Source organism: Lissotriton helveticus, chromosome 6, assembly GCF_964261635.1.
Source record: "Lissotriton helveticus chromosome 6, aLisHel1.1, whole genome shotgun sequence".
Classification (NCBI taxonomy): Eukaryota; Metazoa; Chordata; class Amphibia; order Caudata; family Salamandridae; genus Lissotriton; species Lissotriton helveticus.
Genome location: NC_136067.1, coordinates 1,811,813,300 through 1,811,832,005, shown reverse-complemented (window position 1 = coordinate 1,811,832,005; position 18,706 = coordinate 1,811,813,300). Strand labels below are relative to the sequence as shown.

Genomic DNA, 18,706 nt, shown 5'->3' with positions numbered 1-18,706 from the left:
CGATCCTCAGTTCCTTTGTTATAAAAATGAAGGTGGACTGGAACCTGCTCATCCAGCTGGCATTTCATCCCACCTTTTATTTATTTGTACTGATTTGGTCTTACAAGTCCCACTGTGGACATCCCATGTCACAACTTTAAGTTCAATCATTGTGCATCGTGCCACAATCTCTTTGCAGCTGTTTAGGTGCACAAAGACTATATAGCATGTTTGGGGGGAAAAGCCTTCTGATGCATGCCTGAACCCTGTGTGACAAACTAACTATGCGGTTTCTTAAGAATTGTTTGGTGCGTTTGCAGAGAAAATACAGACGTATTTCACTAAAGACAATGAGTTTCATATTTTAGCAGGAAGAATAAAGGAGTAAGCGCTGGAGCGAAGGAACTCGTGTTTTTAACATGCTCCTTGAAACCCAGCGCAGTATTGAGCTGTCCTGTCCAGAGACACTAGCACTTGGGGTTTACACTGGTTGACCAATAATCAACAGTTGCAGTTACACACAATAAAGGGGAATTTGCTTGGTCACACAGCACTATCACCCAGTACCTGGAGATTGGTTTCTGAATAGTCAAGGCAATGGGCAGTGCTTGATTTGGAATTGAAAGATTCTCACAAACTGTACCTTCTTCTGTATTAGGAACTGCTTTGTATTCCCAGGCTTGGTGTGGTGGCTATGGCCAGTGGTTGCTGTTTGGAGTCAGGCGAGTCTCCAGACTAGACATTTGCACAATGCAGTGCAAGAATTCTCAGTCTCTCTAAGATGGGATGGTTTGGAGAGGCCGCACTGGAGAGTCTAGTGTCCTCTCGAAGATGGCACACTGTCAGGAGTGTAGTGTAATCTCAAGATAAAAGGCACAAACTGCTGGTTCTCTGTTGCTGCTTCGCAGTTCATTGTTCTGCAGGATAATCCAGAAGTGATGTAAATGACAGGAGACTTTGCCCTGGTTGTGGATGTCCTTGATCGGTAGCCACATAATCCGACCTTGTGGGCATTGGTTCCAACGGATAACAGAAGATGTATTGCTCTGCGCCTGCATTCCCCTTCCAGTAACTTATGTAAGGTGAGGAGTGGGTCTGAAAGGCATGTCCTGATTGCTTGTTTCAGAGCTTGCACTGTACCTTTGGTCAGCTTACATTAGGTTCCTTCTTGGCAGATATTTCTCTTGCTTATTACCTATCATGGATCATCGCTTGCATGGAGGATACCTCGCATCACCAAGTAGACTAGGACATGGTTAATCTAGTCAACCAGGTTTCGCTTTCCTAACAGCACCTACTTTCTCCTGGTCACAGACGCTCTTAAAGGCTTTGAAAGAAAGGTTTTCATCTACTGGACAATCCGCTCCAAGCGACTTGGTCTTGTTAACGCTAGCAAGTCACAGTCAGTCACAAAACCTTTTTTTGCCCAATTGCTCCCATACAAGTACAGATAATAAAATCAATTCTAGCAAGGCCTTTGAACTCTGCGCGAGAAGGAACTACTACTAGGGATGTTGAGAAGGCACGCAACCAGCATGATCAGCATGGATTCCTGAATCTGAAGTCCTGATGCACTCTCTACCCACTCTAGGCATAGCCTTGCCCTCTTGGTTGGGTCACGAGCGTCCGCGGTGAAGTGTCCTTTGTCAGTTTATCTACTTTGCTGTGTCACTGAGGAGGTTTGTGTTGGGTGATGTGACTGATCCTGCAGAACTGTTTGAGTGGTAAGATGGACGTGGTGAAGGCAGAAGTGAGGTCTGTGGATGCAGATATGTGATTTGAAGGTTGCACTGTAATGCAGAAAAGAAAACCAGCAGGAACTCGTGTCTCAAGCTGTCTACACAAACATTTTCGAAAGGATTGCTAGGCAAATCCTTATCATTGTGCAGAATGAGAAGTGAGGAATAAAATGCCCATTAGTACATGAAGATTATTTTACGAACAAATTCATAAAATATTGAGCAATGTAGTTCTCCTGGGGCTGCATTTTGGGATCTTGCTTATCGCCTACGCCTAATGCTTTTTGTTTGTAAGTGGACTCTAGCTCCGTCTTTCCACTTAAAATGTGCATTGTTGTCTGTGGCTATTTGTTTGTCAGAATCTGGCCTGTAGGTAAATTCGAAGCCCTTTGAATTAAGTCAGTACTGTGAGGAGTTGGAGGACTTTATTACAACCTGATGCTGATGTAGCTAGCCTGGATGCAACCACAGACGCTGCTCTATTCTGTCTGGATACAGAAGACAAAACACGCACTGGAAAAAATGGCTTAGTGCACATATTCCCAGAAACAGATACTAGATGGAAACCAACAAATTCAGTACAAATTAATTTATGCTTCGGAAGTAAAATTTGTACAAGTAAGCATTAATTAAAAGGTACCATATTTCAACGCAAGTGACAGAGCAAAATGAGGAATGGATAGGGAGGTCACAAACCTTATTTATTTTTTTATTTATTTTGAGAGTTTTATACAGCGCGAACAAGATCTTTGCAGATATCAGAGCGCTTTACAAGTAAAAATACAAAATAAAAATACAAAGTAATAAAGCGTATATACAAAGTAATATATGAGGTAGTTAGGTACAAGGTGCTAGTTACATAGGTAGGTCAAAGGACATGAGGTAGGTCACAGGTGTGGTAGTGTAGGTACACTGAGTATAGACAAACAATTGCGTCAATAGCATAAAGTGCAATAACATGGAGCATATACTTGCTTAAGCGTGTTTAGAGTATTTAGAGTTTAAAGGTGGGCCAGGTTGAGGTGGGTGTGTGCAGGATGTATAGTCCCACAGGTGCGACAGTAGAAGGGAAGTAAGGATCGTTGAGGTGGAGAGGGTAAAGTGTGCAAAGTCAACCAGATGCGTCAACAATATAACAATATACATAATCAACCAGGTGCATCAAACATTATAACAAAATACAAAGAGTGAGCGTATACAATTACGTAATTCGATAATACGGGTGGTACAATAGGCCAAGGTCGGGCAGGACTTACAGAGCAGATTCATGAGTGATACGGAGTAATGGGTCATGTGTAGTTTGCCATGAGGATCGCTTTAACTTCTTTCTTAAAGATTGTGTTGGAGGAGATGAGCCTTGTTTCAGGAGGGAGTGAGTTCCAGGTCCTGCCATTCCTGAAAAGGAGCGTTTATACGTTTTTTCCTTCCGAAATCTTCGAGGTTTCAGCAAAAGATTGTTTGTGCTTCTAGTAGTTCGGGAGCCACCCGAAATTGTCAACTTTTGAGTGAGGTAGGCGGGTGAATTCAGATGCACAGCCTTGTGTGTCATGCATGCGATTTTCAGTTGAATTCTGGCTTCAAAAGGTAGCCAGTTCAGTGATTTAAAGTCCGGGGAGATATGCGAGTGTTTTTTTGAGCCTGTGACGAGTCTCGTTGCGGCGTTAAGGGACGCTCTTAGGGGTGCCGTTGTAGTTAGGGGGAGCCCGCAGAGGGCTGTGCTACCGTATTCTATGTGCGGGATGACTATAGATTGCACTGCAGTTTGGAAGTCTTTGGCAGGAAGGAAGGGTTTAAGTTTTCTCAGGGTATTGGAAGTTCGCTCCTTTGGTTGCCTTGCTGATGTGCTGCTGCATGTTGAGATTGGTGTCAAGTGTTATGCCTAAAGATTTTTCTGAGTCTACTATGATGGGCTGTACATTTAGAGCCGTTAATTGCTTAAGCCATGTTTGAGCCGTGGATATTTTAGCGGGAGGTGAGATCAGGAGGAACTCGGTCTTCAGAGCATTGAGTTTGAGGTGATTCTCAGCAAGCCAGGATTGGGTGTTTCTGATCGTGGTGTTCAGCAGCATGATGTCCTTGGGAGATTGTATTTTGAGATAAAGTTGGGTGTCGTCGGCATACATGTGAAAGTGCACATTAGAAGCCTGTAGCAACGTAGTGAGAGGTTCCATAACTAGGTTGAACAGTGTTGGGGAGAGGGGGGATCCTTGAGGGACGCCTAGCGATACAGGTACCGGAGAGGACAGCAGGTTGTTGCTTTTGATTCTTTGTGTCCGGTTGTGTAGAAATGAGGTGAACCACTTTAGAACAGTCCCAGATATGCCCATTCTTGTGTTTAACAGTTCGAGTAAGTTCTCATGTTTAACTGTATCGAATGCTGAGGAGAGATCCAGAAGGATGAGGAGACAGGTATCGTTTTGGTCTAGGATTTGGAGGGCATCGTCCACTATGTGAGTCATGGCAGTTTCGGTACTGTGCCCTGCTCGGAAGCCTGACTGATGAGCGTTTAGGAGATCAAACTTATCTATGTGTTTAGTCAGTTGTAGTTGTACGCATTTTTCCAACAGTTTAGCGAGAGTGGGAATGTTTGTAATAGGGCGGTAATTGTTTAGATCAGTGGGGTCTGCTGTTGGTTTTTTTAGTAGCGGTGTGACTTGCACTACTTTGAGGGCGTTGGGGATGGATCCTTGTTGAAGAGAGCTATTGATAATCTTAGACCAGAGTGGGAGAAGCCAAGGGGAAAAGTCTTTTACAGCGTTAGCAGGAAGGGGGTCAGAAAGGTGATTGGAAGGTTTCAAGGCGCTGAGCAGTCTGCCAATTTCTTCTACGGAGTAAGTGTCAAAGGATGACCAAGTAGCATTGTTCTTTGGTTGAGGCACTGCTGTGTGTCGGGGGTTGGAGTACAGGATAGCGTCATTGAGGAGATCGCTTCTTATTCTCTCAGTTTTTTGGATAAAGAAGGCAGAGAAGTCTTCGCAGGAAGGAGTAACGTCCATGGAGCTGATTGTCTGGGGATGCTCTTTGGATTGTGTTCTGACTAACTCAAACAGTTTTCTTGGATGGTTTTTAGCTTGGGCGAGCTGGAGGCTGAAGAAGTCTCTTTTTGAGCGTTTTATTTACCTGAAGTAGGCGTTTCTCTGTTTCTTTAGACTTTTTAGGTGCACTGCAGAAGGGGCTGACCTCCAGGTGCGCTCTGCCATTCGCATCGCCCGTCTATCCTCATTGAGGCTTCCGTCATACCATGGGTTGGAAGTCTTCTTGGACGAGACTCTTTTCAGTTGCATGGGCGCCACCTCATCGATGATTGTGGACATAGTATTGAGATAGTAGTCAGTCAGAAGTTGAACGTCTGTATCGCCGGGGGGGGAAGTAGCCGATTGCAGCTGTTAGGTGGTAGGGAGTTTGGGTTGAGTTTCTTCAAGTCTCTTTTACACACTTTGTGCTTAGAGGGTTGAACTGAGTTAAGTCTGGTTTTTTCCTTGATGAGGAAGGAGACAATATGGTGATCTGACCAGTCACAAGGTTGGATTGACTCCAGTTGAATAGCGCCCTCTTTGGAGATGATAAGGTCAAGGGTAGAACCTCTCTTATGGGTCGGGCTGTTGCATATTTGGTTGAGATCAAGTGCGTTAAGAAAGCTTTTGAGGCTGTTTACCACTGTGTCACTGCTGTCATTCCAGTGGAGATTGTAGTCGCCAAGGAAAATTTGGGTGTGCTGCCGTCCTGAGTTGGCTGTAATTGTATCCATGAGTTGTTGGACGAAGGAGAGATTGTCCCCAGGTGGGTGGTATATAATGTGTAGTGAGCATACCGGTTTGCTTTCGCTGATGATATCAAGGCAGAGGTATTCACAGGAAGTAAGAGAGGAGACGGCCACTTTGGAGACTGAGAGGTTGCTTCTGTAGATGCAGGCAATTCCACCGCCTATCTTTTTGTCCCTGTCAAGTCTAATGATACAGTAGTTGGGAGGGACTAGGATATCCAGTATAGGTGTAGAGGAATCAGACAGCCATGTTTCAGTCAGAATGGCTAGGTCCAGTTCCAGGGACATGATGAGGTCGGCGACCTCCGTGGAATGTCTTTGGGCCGATCTGCAGTTGAGAAGTATGCATTTAAGGCTAGGGGTGCAAAGGGTGGAGGATGATTCCAAAACGAGGGGTACATTAGTGAGGTTGTTGGGGACAGCGCCTCTGTTGTTATCCTTTTGGTGCCTGAGGTGGTTAGATATAATCGTTGGGATGGACATGTTGTTGGTAGCTAGTGGCTTTTGGGGAGCCGGGTCGTAAGAGTGGAGAAGGGTGTGTACGTCAAGGTCAGAGATCGTGTTGGTGGTGCGTCTGGGGCGATTGGTGGTATTGCAAGAGGGGGTAGAAGTCCAATGTGGGGAAAGATGTGTGATGAGGCGAGAAGGAGGTGTGGAGGAAGTGTTGTTAGGTGTAGAAGAAGGAGGAGTATTGCGCTTGGTAGTAATGAGATTGCAATTGTTATTGCGATTGTTGGTATTGCGAGGGGGGATAGAGGTCCGGTGTGTGGAGTGTTGTGTGGTAGGGCGAGTAGGAGGTGAGGGGGACGTGGTGTTAGGTGTGGTAAGGGTGGTGATGGGGGGGGGTGTCTGATGGGGTGTGTGAAGAGCAACTCTTTAATGGAGTGAAATTCTTCTTTCAATTGGAGGAGGGTGGACATAATAATGTCCAAGGTGATGATGGGCGCGGTGTTGGGGGAGGGTACTGGCGCTGAACCGGCAAATACGTTGACAGGGGGCAGTCCGGGTGGAGAGGCGGAGCTGATGTGGGTGTTGGGGGCGTTAGCGAGAGGATAGGTGTTATTGGGAAGCGCATCCGTGCTAGGGGGGGGAGGGAATAAGGGGGCGATGTGAAGGCTGGCTGTTGTGGGGGAGGAGGTGGAATATTGAGGAGTGAGCGAGGGGGGTGGGAGGTTGAAGGAGGGATGCAGGCTAGGCGTGGCGGGAGTGCTAAGTGTGGGGGGGGCGGAAGTCGGAGAGAGAGTCATGTTGTGTGGGGTGCCATTGGGGGAGGAGGGGTGCTCTGAGAAAAAATGTGCGGGGGAAGGTACGGGAGTGCAAAGTGTGGGGGGGAGACAAGAGGATGAGCGGAGGTACGAAGGTTAGTAGGGGGGCTGGGAAAGCGAGTGGTGTGTGGAGGGACCAGGTCTATGTCTGTGTATGAGGGGCGGGGAGGGGTAGCTGAGACGGGCAGGTGATTGATTGTGGAGCAGGGTGTGAAGGTGCGGTGCGTGTCTTCTTGCTGCTGAACTGGGTTAGGAGAGTTAAGGGTGGGAGCTGTGACGTTAGGAGAGGTAGGACAGGGGGTGATATGCGTGTAAGTCCGAGGATTGGAAAGGTGCTCTTTGAGAGAGGGGAACATGTTGTCAAGTAGTTCCAGGTTCCTGTCTGTCGCTTGAATTAAGACAATCCCGTTGTTGTATATAGTGATGGTGGTTCTGCCTGGGAGGAGTTGGGACGATGTGATTGAGAGTGTTAGGCCATGTGAGGATTTCCTGGAGGTGGAGACGGTGAATAGGGTGAGGAACACTTTTTTCCATTGCGCTCTGCGTGTGGTGTGGAAAATGATGTCGGTGTTCAAGGGTCCATTGACCGATGAGAAGTAGGTGTCGGCAAAGGGTGTTTCTGGGTGGGACCTAAGGAAGTCGTGTTTCAAGCGTTTAGTAGCTTTTTTGGTGAGCACGGGAGGGTAGTTTATTTTATATGTGTGTTTGCCGCTGAGCTCCATGTTGGTATGGTGGCAGTATAGCGCAGGGGTTGGTGAACACTAGTGATATGCCGGAGCAAGATGCACATGCAAACACAACAGGTTATCAGGATCAGAGATGGCACTAGCGGGCAACTGTAAAGTGGTAATGCAGAGTACAATTGGAGGAATAGCTCTGAGAAACTATAGACCTAAAATACATGCGGTAGCATAACAGGGGAGATTGTGCAGAGTAGTGCAGTGTCCAATTGGGGAGTAGTTATGTTTACAGGTAAACCTATAAATAATATATAATGAGTATAATACTTGTAGAGCAGAATGCAGCTGCAGGCAGTCTGTTACATGACACAGATAGGTGTGCATCAGAGTACAATAGATCACAGATCCGTAGTTCAAAGTACAGTAGTGGTAGTAGTTGGGCTTAGCCTAAAAAGGTGAGTTCTTGATGCACCCTAGATAGTGAAATAAATTGATAGCCCAGCAACAATGACTAGTCCAAGATGGTGATCCGAGAGAGAGACTTTACCAAAATGGCCGCCACATAGGGGAAAAGAGACATTAGTCCTCTTTTTATTTTCATGCTTTGTGAGCAGGGGGAGCAGTTTCGTTTTCACCCTGTGAGGAAGACTCTCATCCCGAGGGAACCTCACGGGCACAGTAGGTGATTTATAGCCTTAGTTTTTTGTTTTTCAGACCCCCGCCATTTTGTGCAATGCAGATTTTAGGGCTGAGAACCGGGAAAATGTACATAAATACCTTCTTTCGATATTGGAGACTGTGACCGCTGGGACCGCTGCACGCTAATGTGCCTCCCCAGTGTCTGCATCCGCTTACCAAGCCGGCGTCCCCCGCTCCTCTCAGCCCTCCAGTCCGCTGGGGTTCCTTTACTGCGGAGCGGGCGGGAGAGGGGGGGGGGGGGTGTTGTCGTGGCCTCGTCCCTGTGTGCGACCGGCGTCTTCTGGGTGGGGGGGTCGCTGCTTCACCTCGTGTGTGGAGGCGGGGTCCGGTGTTCGTCCTGGTGCCAGCTATCCCGCGGTGCTCCGTTGCTGCGAGTGTTGACCGTTGTTCCCTTGTTCCCAAGTAGCGGCCAGCATCTGCCTTTGATCGGGAGGGGGGGAGGGGTCCGGTGCTCGATCCGCTTTGGTCCCGGTGCTGCTGGGGTGATCTGTTGATTGAACCGTAATTGAACAATCACTTTAAAAAACGAAAACAAAATGTAGCTTTCATTATTCTGCTGAATTGTTTCTAGAGGTACAGTAATAAGCAGAAACAAAATATTTGTCAACATGTTTATTTTGTCCATGCATGAGGTAATGATAGGAACGATAGAAGCTCTCTGCATGCTTCTATACATTCTGATCTACTACATATTTTTAAATCGGACTGGATTAATACTGATTCTGATTCCTTTTGCAACACATTTCTAACTGCTTTTGGTGTGTTTAATTTTACACGCGTAATTCTAATTTTATTGTTCATGTTTTCAAATATCCTAGCTCTTTCATGTGATAGAGCATCACGCAAAGGATTTAAGTGATTAGAGGAAAGGGCAGTGGTATGATCTTTTATTATAGGGAACAAAGGACACTCTGCCGTACAATATAAGGATGTTGCAAATCACGTTGGATTTCCATGGCATTATAAAAGAACTCAGCCCATATCCACCTATAAGGCCATAGAACAGCTCGGTGACTTGTAATCTACTTATGTGTGGCGGAGGAACTTTGTCCGATATATATTTTTATGTACACTGGCAGCTCTAGTACCAGTGTAGTTATTGTTAGTTCTTACTTTCTATATTAAAGGCATATTTTTATTTCTTTAATAATGGGCTTCATTCAATAACCCTGCACAAAACTATAAGAAAAATAAAGTACCTTATGTTCACCTCGTTCCGGGAAAATTTCATGCTAATCCGAAAAGTGTGGTGTCCTGAATCGTTGATTTCTCATGCTAAGTCCCAATAGAAACTTATCTCTCAGATTCAGAAAAAAACGACTGAACAGAATTACACCACAAATGGCAGAAAGTTAGAACTTTATTCTGAAGAGTGTCTTTCATTAATTAGTGTAAATCCATTCAGTACCTTTGAAGAAATTTGTGTTTAAACGATGCTCAGGTTGATTATGAAAGGGCTATTCCCCTGCAAAAGTTGGAGATAACTGGATATTGATGGCCAGTTATGCTCTGTTTTGCCAATTTAAAGGGGAAAAATCATTAATAATGGCTGTCTACAAATGAAAAATATGTTGTGACAGCCATTACAGGACTCGGGGACATCATCCCTGCAATCTGAAAATTAATTAAAAAACAGGCAGGATGAGTACCCAGTGGAATTGGAAAGGCTAGGACAATCCCAAAAGGACCCCCAATTAATTTGCTACCACAACATAGACATTGTACAGCTATTACAGGACTTGGGGGCAAAGCCCCCTTTAAAATGCATTGTAGCGACTGGCAGGTTTAGAGGTTCAAAAAAGAAGCACATATAAAGAGTGATAACAGATTTTAGTTGCAGTATAAATCATTTGTGGTATTGTACTCATTTTAGAAATGATGAGTTCTCATGCGATTATACTCTGTGAAAAATGCTGATCCTCTGCTACGAATGTGATAGCCATGTTTTTGAGAGAACTGTTGCCTCTCATGATTTTCGCGTAGAGGCTATGGGAGGTGCTCCAGAAGGTAAAACAAGAGCACAGTATCTATTAGTTCACACGATCTTCCTCAGCCATGTGAGAATAAAGTCTGATATTCTGAGTAAAGCATGTACTTTCAACAGCAGCAGAAGTATTGATTGATTCCCTCTGTTCTTCTGTAGGTTCAACTCCATGTTCTACTGAACAACTAGAGTTGTAGCATTTTGTATTTGTGACTAAAGTCATCTTGCCATCTTGATAGAATTAAAATCTGTAGAGCTGAAAACATTTTCTACAGAGGATACTGCAGTAAATGAAGAAAGTAAGGGGTACTTTTTGCCTTACAAATTATGGTAGGGCTCTAGAAAGCTAAAATTGTGACACTTTTTGCATGAGTTCTTAAAGATTTACCCCAGCCCTTTCAGTAAAACATTCTGACATTCAGAAAGAAAGATGTACTTCCAAAACCAGCAGCAGTCTGTCAGTTAGCTCCCCAGTAATCCACTGCAGAGTGCTAATACTTCGTATTGAAGGCAGAAGTTTGAGTGCCATTTTTTTGGAATAGGAGCTGTTGCATTTGAAGCATTTCCTGTAAAGCAGGCAGAGATAAATGAACACTGAGCTGTGAATACAGGTATGAAACCAGCAACTTAAAATATGAGAGGTATGGGTTTTTATGACTTTGGTAAATAAGGTATTTTTAAGGGCCGAAAACTAGCTGGAGAGAGATTTCTGCACAAGTACACACCCTGTATCCATATCTGTTTACACAGAAGTTTCCTAAATTTAAAATGGAAACATTTTAGTGTGTGTATATATATGTATGCAAGTCTGTGTGTATATATGATATTTTCAGTGGAAAAAACAAGGTCAAAGTGACATAATTACAGTAAGTGCTAGGACCTTAAATTATGTTTACAAAAAAAAGGAAATTCACTGAAGGAAACAAGAGTTAAAGTGGGTGGGTGTTGAAATAAAAAGAGCAGGATTTGCTATAGCACTGGTCGTATGAACCTTTGTTAGTTGACAAGGAGAAATTAAAGGAACATTTATCTACATCAAACATGTAAAAGATAAAATCATTAAAGACTTTTGTACAGTCAATGAGAATTTGTGTGACAAAGGTTTTTATGAATCAGTTTTTAAAAATCCGTATTAATTCAATATTATTAAGAATCAACATTAGAAATTAATATAATCCAGTAATCAATATTAGGAAAAATACGATATTTGTGAGAATGACAGTTAAAATTTAAATACAGCAAGCATGCTACACAAAGGAAATACCCTTATCAAAATTTTATTGGATTGAAATAGAATAAGGTGTCAATTCAGAAACCCTGTAAAGAGTTCTGACGAGAGAATACCTGCATAAGCATTGAGCGTTTGCACTTTAATTAAAAGTCTTAAACTGGAAAGTATTCTGAGCTATAAATCAGCAGACATCATAATAAAGCAGAAAATAAGTTTAAAATAAGCTCTCATAAAGAAATAGATGGTACCAAGGAACCCAGTGATGGGTCTCCAGGAATTACAAGTGAGAGACCAAATCTCCACTCTAGGAACACGCACTAATATAAATCCATCAACCTGTAAGTTGAAACAAGTTTTACATTCTTCGTTCACAGCAACCAATAAGATTGCAGCACATTCCTGGGAATAGGTAAACTCCTCAATTTCTCATTTCTTCACAATGAGCCATAGACATAAGCCCTTCAAAAGATACTTTGTCCACATTTTGCGGTTAAGATCGTTCTTCCCATGAATCATCCTTCTTGTTGTCTTCACTCCTCTTTGTGAGAAACTCACTGTCAGTTGTCTAACACAAAGCAAATGCCTATTCCCGACCTAACAGAAGGCTTCTGGAAAGTTACAGCACCTGCAGCAAAAAAGAAAAACATCCCATGCAAAACAGCACTTCAGTGTTAATATAGGCCTTTCAATGCTAAAGTGAAGCTTCCATTAATATGGCATCAGCAGTCAGGTTGACTTAAATCAGCACTTACATTATTTCAATTTAGACTTAGAAGATCTAGGTATGATTACATACTGCAGATATTTCGTTTATTATGTGTGTTTTAGTTAAACATAAACGTTCGCACTGTTCAATAAACATGCACTTTTGTTTGTTATTAAAAATTTGCTGTAGCAGAATGAGACCAGAGTGAACATTAAAAAAACACTGAAATACACCAGTAGTAGTTTAGTGAACTTACTATAACCCTCATCATGCACTGTTTATGACCTCCTATATTACGTCACTCATGACCTGTTAAATGACATCATTGATGACCCCAATCATGACATCTCTGTCATAGTCTCCTGCCAGACCCTGCATCCAAACATTAGGACTTGTACTCCGAGCCTAGGCTCTGTCAGGGCCCTGTACCCAACTCTACAAAGGCATCAAACCTCCACTGCACACAATCTTCAGCCATATATAGAACAATTTTGACCCATGGCTTACCCTGTAGCCAAGGTCCACACCACACCTCCAGAAGCAGCAACCCTCCCCCTTCTTTGCACCAATTTTGGACACACACAGAAGAGGTTGTCTGTAGGACCTGAGGTCACACCAGACTGTACATACAACATACAATAGAGGTTGGGCTGTGGGCTTGCCCTGTGGCCAGAATATGCCCCAATCCTACGAATGTGGCCAACCTCTGCGACAAAGCAAGGGACTGGCCGCAGGTGCCCGCCCACAGCCAGACCCTGCACCCACCCTTATATGACCACCTAACCCCCTACTTGCTCAGCCTTCAACCCTTCACAGCAAAGATTGACCAAAGGGTCTCTTTTTTCAGTGATATTCAGCGGCCATCTCTCTACACTATGAATTCTCAGAATGTCAGACTAAATTATTTTAGAGGTTTTCATGCAAGTGGCTAATACTAGCTCCTATATCAGAGAATGTTCATATTTTTTTACGACAACACATTTAGAAAGGTTGATTGTGATTGTGATTGTGAAAACTCATTGGTACAATGGATGTATCCATCCTGTGGTTTTGTGAGAACTAAAGACTTATATTAGAAGACAAGGCTTCTCATTGTTCCCTCATTTCTGAGTATATTCTGTAACAAATACTCTGCTGCTGTTGAGAAATGGAGAAAGTCACCACAAATTAGCCCATTTAGCCAAGAATATAATATGTTAATTTATTTATTTTTAGTTTTCATGCGGTATGCATTCCATATTATATGTGCTGTAAAGCATTTGGAGAGGTGTGGGATACATAGGGTTAAGCTGAAGCTATTGTGTTGTAATTTATTCTTTTTCTTTTTGATACTTTTATGTATACCATGTGTTAAATAATTTTTTTTATATCTTAGGAGTGTGGCCTGAAGGGTCAGACGGAACCGATATTAATGCCGTAATAAGATCCCACAACAGAAAGATGATAGCAGTAGCTGATGATTTCTGCAAGGTCCATCTATTTCAGTATCCATGCTCTAAACCAAAGGTAAATCTGATTTTTTTAGTTAAACACTGGTGGTTGAATCTCCAAAGAACATACACATATATTTTACATCTTAACTTTATTGGTATTCCAAATGATGGCTTAATATTTGACTTTTTGTTTTCTGCAAAAACATGTTTATTTAAGAACATAGGGTTTATGCTTTCTGTTCATGTATGCAGCATTTCTGACAAGCGTCGCTCTGGTTGCTGCTTTCTAAAGACCAGTAATCTTTGACTTACTCAATGCTCTGTGAAATTTGTTTTCTTCTGTACTACATCAAATTAATAAAGGTTTTCCCTTTCTTGTCCTCCACTTTTAAGAGGTAGTTGCACAAAATATCTTTCCCCCACAGTATCCAATGAAATGTGTGCAAATAAAGATTCATCAAGCGCATAGTACCACCAGTTTAACCTGTATTTCCTCTGCAGATAGGTTTGTAACATACCCAGATTCTGGCCTTTACTAAAAGAACAATGTACCTCCTTGCTTTCTGAAAATAAATGTATTTACACGGACTCATCCAAAAATAGCAACCACTCTTACTGGGGAAGGTGCCTTTCCATTCTGGAACCCGAAAATCTTGATTGGTCACAAAGTAAAGTCTTTAATCTTGAAACCAGTCTCTTTAGTTTAGTCCTATTTCTCCTTTGATTTAATCTATGGTACTTGTGACTACATTATCTGAATTCTTACTTAACGGGACTGAACCTCTTTTCGGTGTGCTATCTCTCACCGTAATGAGTTTTGTGTTTAACTTTGTTCGTAGCATGTGTAAATGTAGATAAACATGCTCTACCTACACCTGCTATCTAGTGTTGCCCTTCCTATTGCAACTTGATTTTGTTAAAAGAACTCGGAGTCACAAAAACAAGACGGATGCATTTGCGCCTACTTTTCAGGCCAAACTCTTAGACACTTTGTGACCTACAATTAAGAACACAATTGGCAAACCTTCTCCACCTCCTGAGAGACTTGTAGTTAACAGGTTACATTTTCAGAGGGTGGCCAAAGGAGATCTTGGAAAGTGCATCCTTCCAATTCTGCCTAAGTTGCAACACTAAATACTGGTGGTTGGACCAGCACAGTGTTTTCAACCTTGTCCTTGTTGGTCTCTAACCCCCTTGAGCATGACAACAACACCTGCAACTTCTGCGCTGCCTTGAGCTACAAGAAGACACTTGGTGGTGACTGCCTAGTAAGATGCTTAATGCATCATAAGATGCAATGACTATACTTGCTCGAGACCCTGGCATCTTCAGGAAATGTGACCCTCCTAAGCCATAAGAAGCTGGACGCTTGGGCATTCTGGTGGCAGAAGGCACAGCCATCCCCCAGATAGTCTGCTCCAACTCCTCTAAAAGCGTGACAAAACTGATACTCCAGCTCTGAAAACTTCCAACCCTCACACCAAGACACACCCAGGTGTGATGGTGTGGCACCGACAATCAGAGGCCAGGTAACGAAGCTGTGATGCCAAAAGCACACCAAGGCAGAGCCCCGCTTCCACATGAGATGGTTTATGAGCCCTGAGCGGAGCCTTAAAAGGCAACGACTTTCAGGTCTGACTCCAGCACCCCATGCTGGTTGACTTCAAGACAAGGCCTCGACGCCCACCAAGTTGCTGCTGCCAAAAAGCATTGAGCCACACCAGTAGCTGTCAAACAGATGCCAACACCACCTTTCATGGCAAGGTCAGACTGCTGCTCCTATTCTGCCACCTCTACTTGAACTGAAGTCTGACACCAAGCAAAGTACTCTTCATACACCCAAAACCTGCAAGCTCCTCACCAAGGTGTTACTAGGCGAGCCTGCATATATGCTGTCGTGCACACACAACAAGGGCAGGTTCACATTTTGAAGAGGAGCTGGCCCCAAGAAATGAAAGGACTAGCAGCAGAAGGCTGCAAACCCAGCTTCTTACTCCATGACACTCCCCTTCACCAATTGCTCTTCCCTCCTTCCTCCCACTCAGCCACCATATCCTGACTCCTTGGACAGGACAGTCCACACTTTTTCAGATCCAGGGAACCCCACGTCTAGAGGCTAGACCCCAGCACCTATGGAGTGGGATGACCCCTGATAGTACTATACAGTTGACTCTATAGACAACCAGAACATAGAGCCCTACCCCACAAACCATTTCCTACAATTACAAGGAGTCAGAAAAGGCCACAGTTGTCATGCCGAGGGTTGACAAATAATACAAGATTCTCGCCTTCTGACCCACTTTTCTTTTGCTGTCCGGTTACCCCAGACTCCCTTGATACAGAGTGGAAACCTGCTTCAGCACAGGCGACGGGTGAGGCTTGCCAGAGGAGAGCAAGTGTATTGATGCAGCTGGCAAGCGAAGTGGGTAATAGTGGGGACCGCCCGCGGTGCATCACCAATTCTGTGGCCTCCTATCCCCATATGTTAGGTACCAATGTTAGGATTTGGTAAAGCAACTCCAAGAAACCCATAGGAGAAGAGAAAAGAGCTTCTGACCAAGGAAACAGTTATATCTAATGCCAGAATTCACTACACCCTCAATTCAGCAATGACAACACCCAATGCATCAATTAAATATCCTTATACATTGCCATGTTTGGCTACGTATCTCGGGGATAAGGCCAGAGCTATAGCAGCATCTTCTCAATTTTCTGTTCAATGGAGAGCATTTAATTGGCCCACAGGTCGAGATACAAGAGACAATGAACACACTGAAATAGCCAAATCTATGGGTGCTCTTCAAGACACTGCCCTGAAAACTTGTGTTTCGGAGACAGCAGTTCTGAGGCATTGGCCCCCCCAGATTACACACCTGTCGAGGGGAGATTAGGGTATTTCCTTTCCTAAAGTGAAGAGATCACCTCAGTTCAGTGTGTCCTCGTGGTGGTCTAGTAAGGCTACTGTCTCGAACTGCTGGAAGGCACTCCTCGCGAACGGTGCCTTTGAACCGGTGCACCCACATCAAAGAGGCCAAGGAGTGTCATTTGTAGCTCCCAAAAAGGACAGTAATTTGGGCCGGTCCTAAGTATCGGGATGTTCAATTACAACATCCTGTTTGGATCGGAAGGCTAGTGAAAAGAGCTAGTGTTTTTAAAGGCCCCAATTCAGTGATTTATGCAGTGATGAAACAGCATCAGACTGTTGCTCAGCGGGCCTTTCCTCAACACTCTCCCACAAGTGGCCATTATCACCAATGCCTCACTGTTGGGAGGAGGGTGCACCTTAATCACATCCCTGTTTAAGGTACCTAGATTCCCCAACACCAGGTCTGTTCCATCAATTACCTTAAACCCCTGGTGGTCCTTCTAGACCTGAAAGCCTTCCTCCGGCTCAACCAGGGAAGACAGTCCTCTTAAAGAACAACAACATGACTGACATGTAGGACATTCAAAAGGAAGGGGTGAATCACACTCCCCACTGCTGTCTGCACGTACTCTGAAGAACTGCCATTGGGCAATATACATCCAGAGCTACCTTGCCTGGGTTGGACAGTGAATTTGTGGACCTGCTCAGCACATGTCCGTAATAGAATTCCACCCACAAGTTATCCTTTCATTAATGTGGCACCCCTACATTGACCTCTTCACTGCTGCAAAAGAAAAATAATTAAAAACTTCACTTCCAGGTGCTCACACACAGTCCATGGGCAATGCACTGTGGATGAATGGGTCAGGGATATTGCCTATGCTTTTCCTCCTCTTCCCCTCATCCTGTACTTGTTAAGAAAGATGAGCCAGGTGTCCATGACACTCATCAGAGTGACCTCAATGTGGAAGATGCAACTGTAGTACTCCATGCTATTAGAGATGTCCTTCAGCCCCCAACTAGATGATGTCACTGAGGGAGAACAGTGTCACTCAATATCAAAATTAACTCTTACACCAAACAGCTCAACCTAACAATTTGGCCCCTGAGGTCCTAGAGTTTAGTTATCTAAGCTTCCCAGAGAAATGTATGCTTATGCTGTGTGAGGCTCTTAAACCCACCACACGTACATGTTACGCGACCAGGTGAAAAAGATTTGTTGTATACTGTCTATCACAACAAATAGACCTTTTGCAGCCTCTGTGTGAGATATCATCTGCTACGTCCTGTACTTTCAACAAGGAGGCCTGGCATTCACCTCCATATGCTTGCACCTAGCCACAGTTGCAGTATATATGCAAAAGAGAGAACTATCAGTTCGAGGCATGTGGGCTGCTAAATTCATATCTTTTGCATTAGATCGCCGCCTAGTGTTGGGTCCGGATGATCGCACATTGTTGTCCTGGAAGAGTCTTCGAAGTATCCTGAGATAGGTGGCTCCTCCCCTGGACTACAGTGCGCATGGGCATCGGCTCCATCCCCAGATTGTTTTTTTCCGCCATTGGGTTCGGATGCGGTCTCGACGTCTCTCTGTCGGACCGAGAAAAACTAGCTTTTTTACGGCCAAAAGGCCTTAGATTCTTTGCGTCGGTATTGTTTGCGCATGGTCTCGAGTTCTTCCGTCTCTTGGAGTCGGACTCAGCGGAGTATTTTCACTCTTCGGACATCGAGGCCTTCTCGTCGCGACACGACCAAAAACTTTTCAGCATGGAGCGGAGTCCGTTTAAGTACTGTCCGCTCTGTGGGTCCAAATACCCACATATCGACGTGCACCCGGTCTGTAACAAATGCCTTTCACCAGACCATAACGAAGACAACTGCATGGCCTGCGCAAGATTCAGGTCAAAGAAGACACTCAAGCTTCGGCGCGCGGTGCGCCTTGAGGCCAGACAAGCGGCCCCGGATCCAGAAAATATCTTCGGCGACCAAGAAGAGGAGGACCAGAGCCATCATCTTCAAATCTCCCCGCCCGAGACGGAGGTCGAGGCGGATCCGGAAGACGACGACGGAGTCGTGGGTCAAGGCCTTGAATACGTCGACGAGGTAGGGGACGTCGAAGAGGTTTATGGGGCCGCGGAAGATAGCTCAGGGGATGAGCTATGCCCCGAAGGTTACGAGGATCAGGCTCGGGTCACGGGATCGCCAGTCGGCCTTACCCACGACCCCGTACCGCAAGCCACGGCCCCGCCTTCAAGCCCGGCCACGGACATACTTGCTGCGCAAACAGTATCGAAACCGAAACTGAAACCAACGGTATCGACTACACCTAAAATGGCCGACCCGAAATCGAAACCGAAACTT

At 44.5% G+C, this 18,706-nt stretch overlaps 1 protein-coding gene across 9 annotated transcripts in view; it reads left to right on the top strand.

The window, feature by feature from the left end:
• Positions 1–18,706, top strand: part of EML4 (EMAP like 4) — a 720,824-nt gene that overhangs the window by 682,659 nt on the left and 19,459 nt on the right. For all 9 annotated transcript variants that reach the window (XM_078649700.1, XM_078649705.1, XM_078649703.1 and 6 more), the window contains one exon: positions 13,422–13,552. In XM_078649700.1, the coding sequence (XP_078505826.1) occupies positions 13,422–13,552 (131 nt within the window). The remainder of the gene's footprint in view (positions 1–13,421; positions 13,553–18,706) is intronic.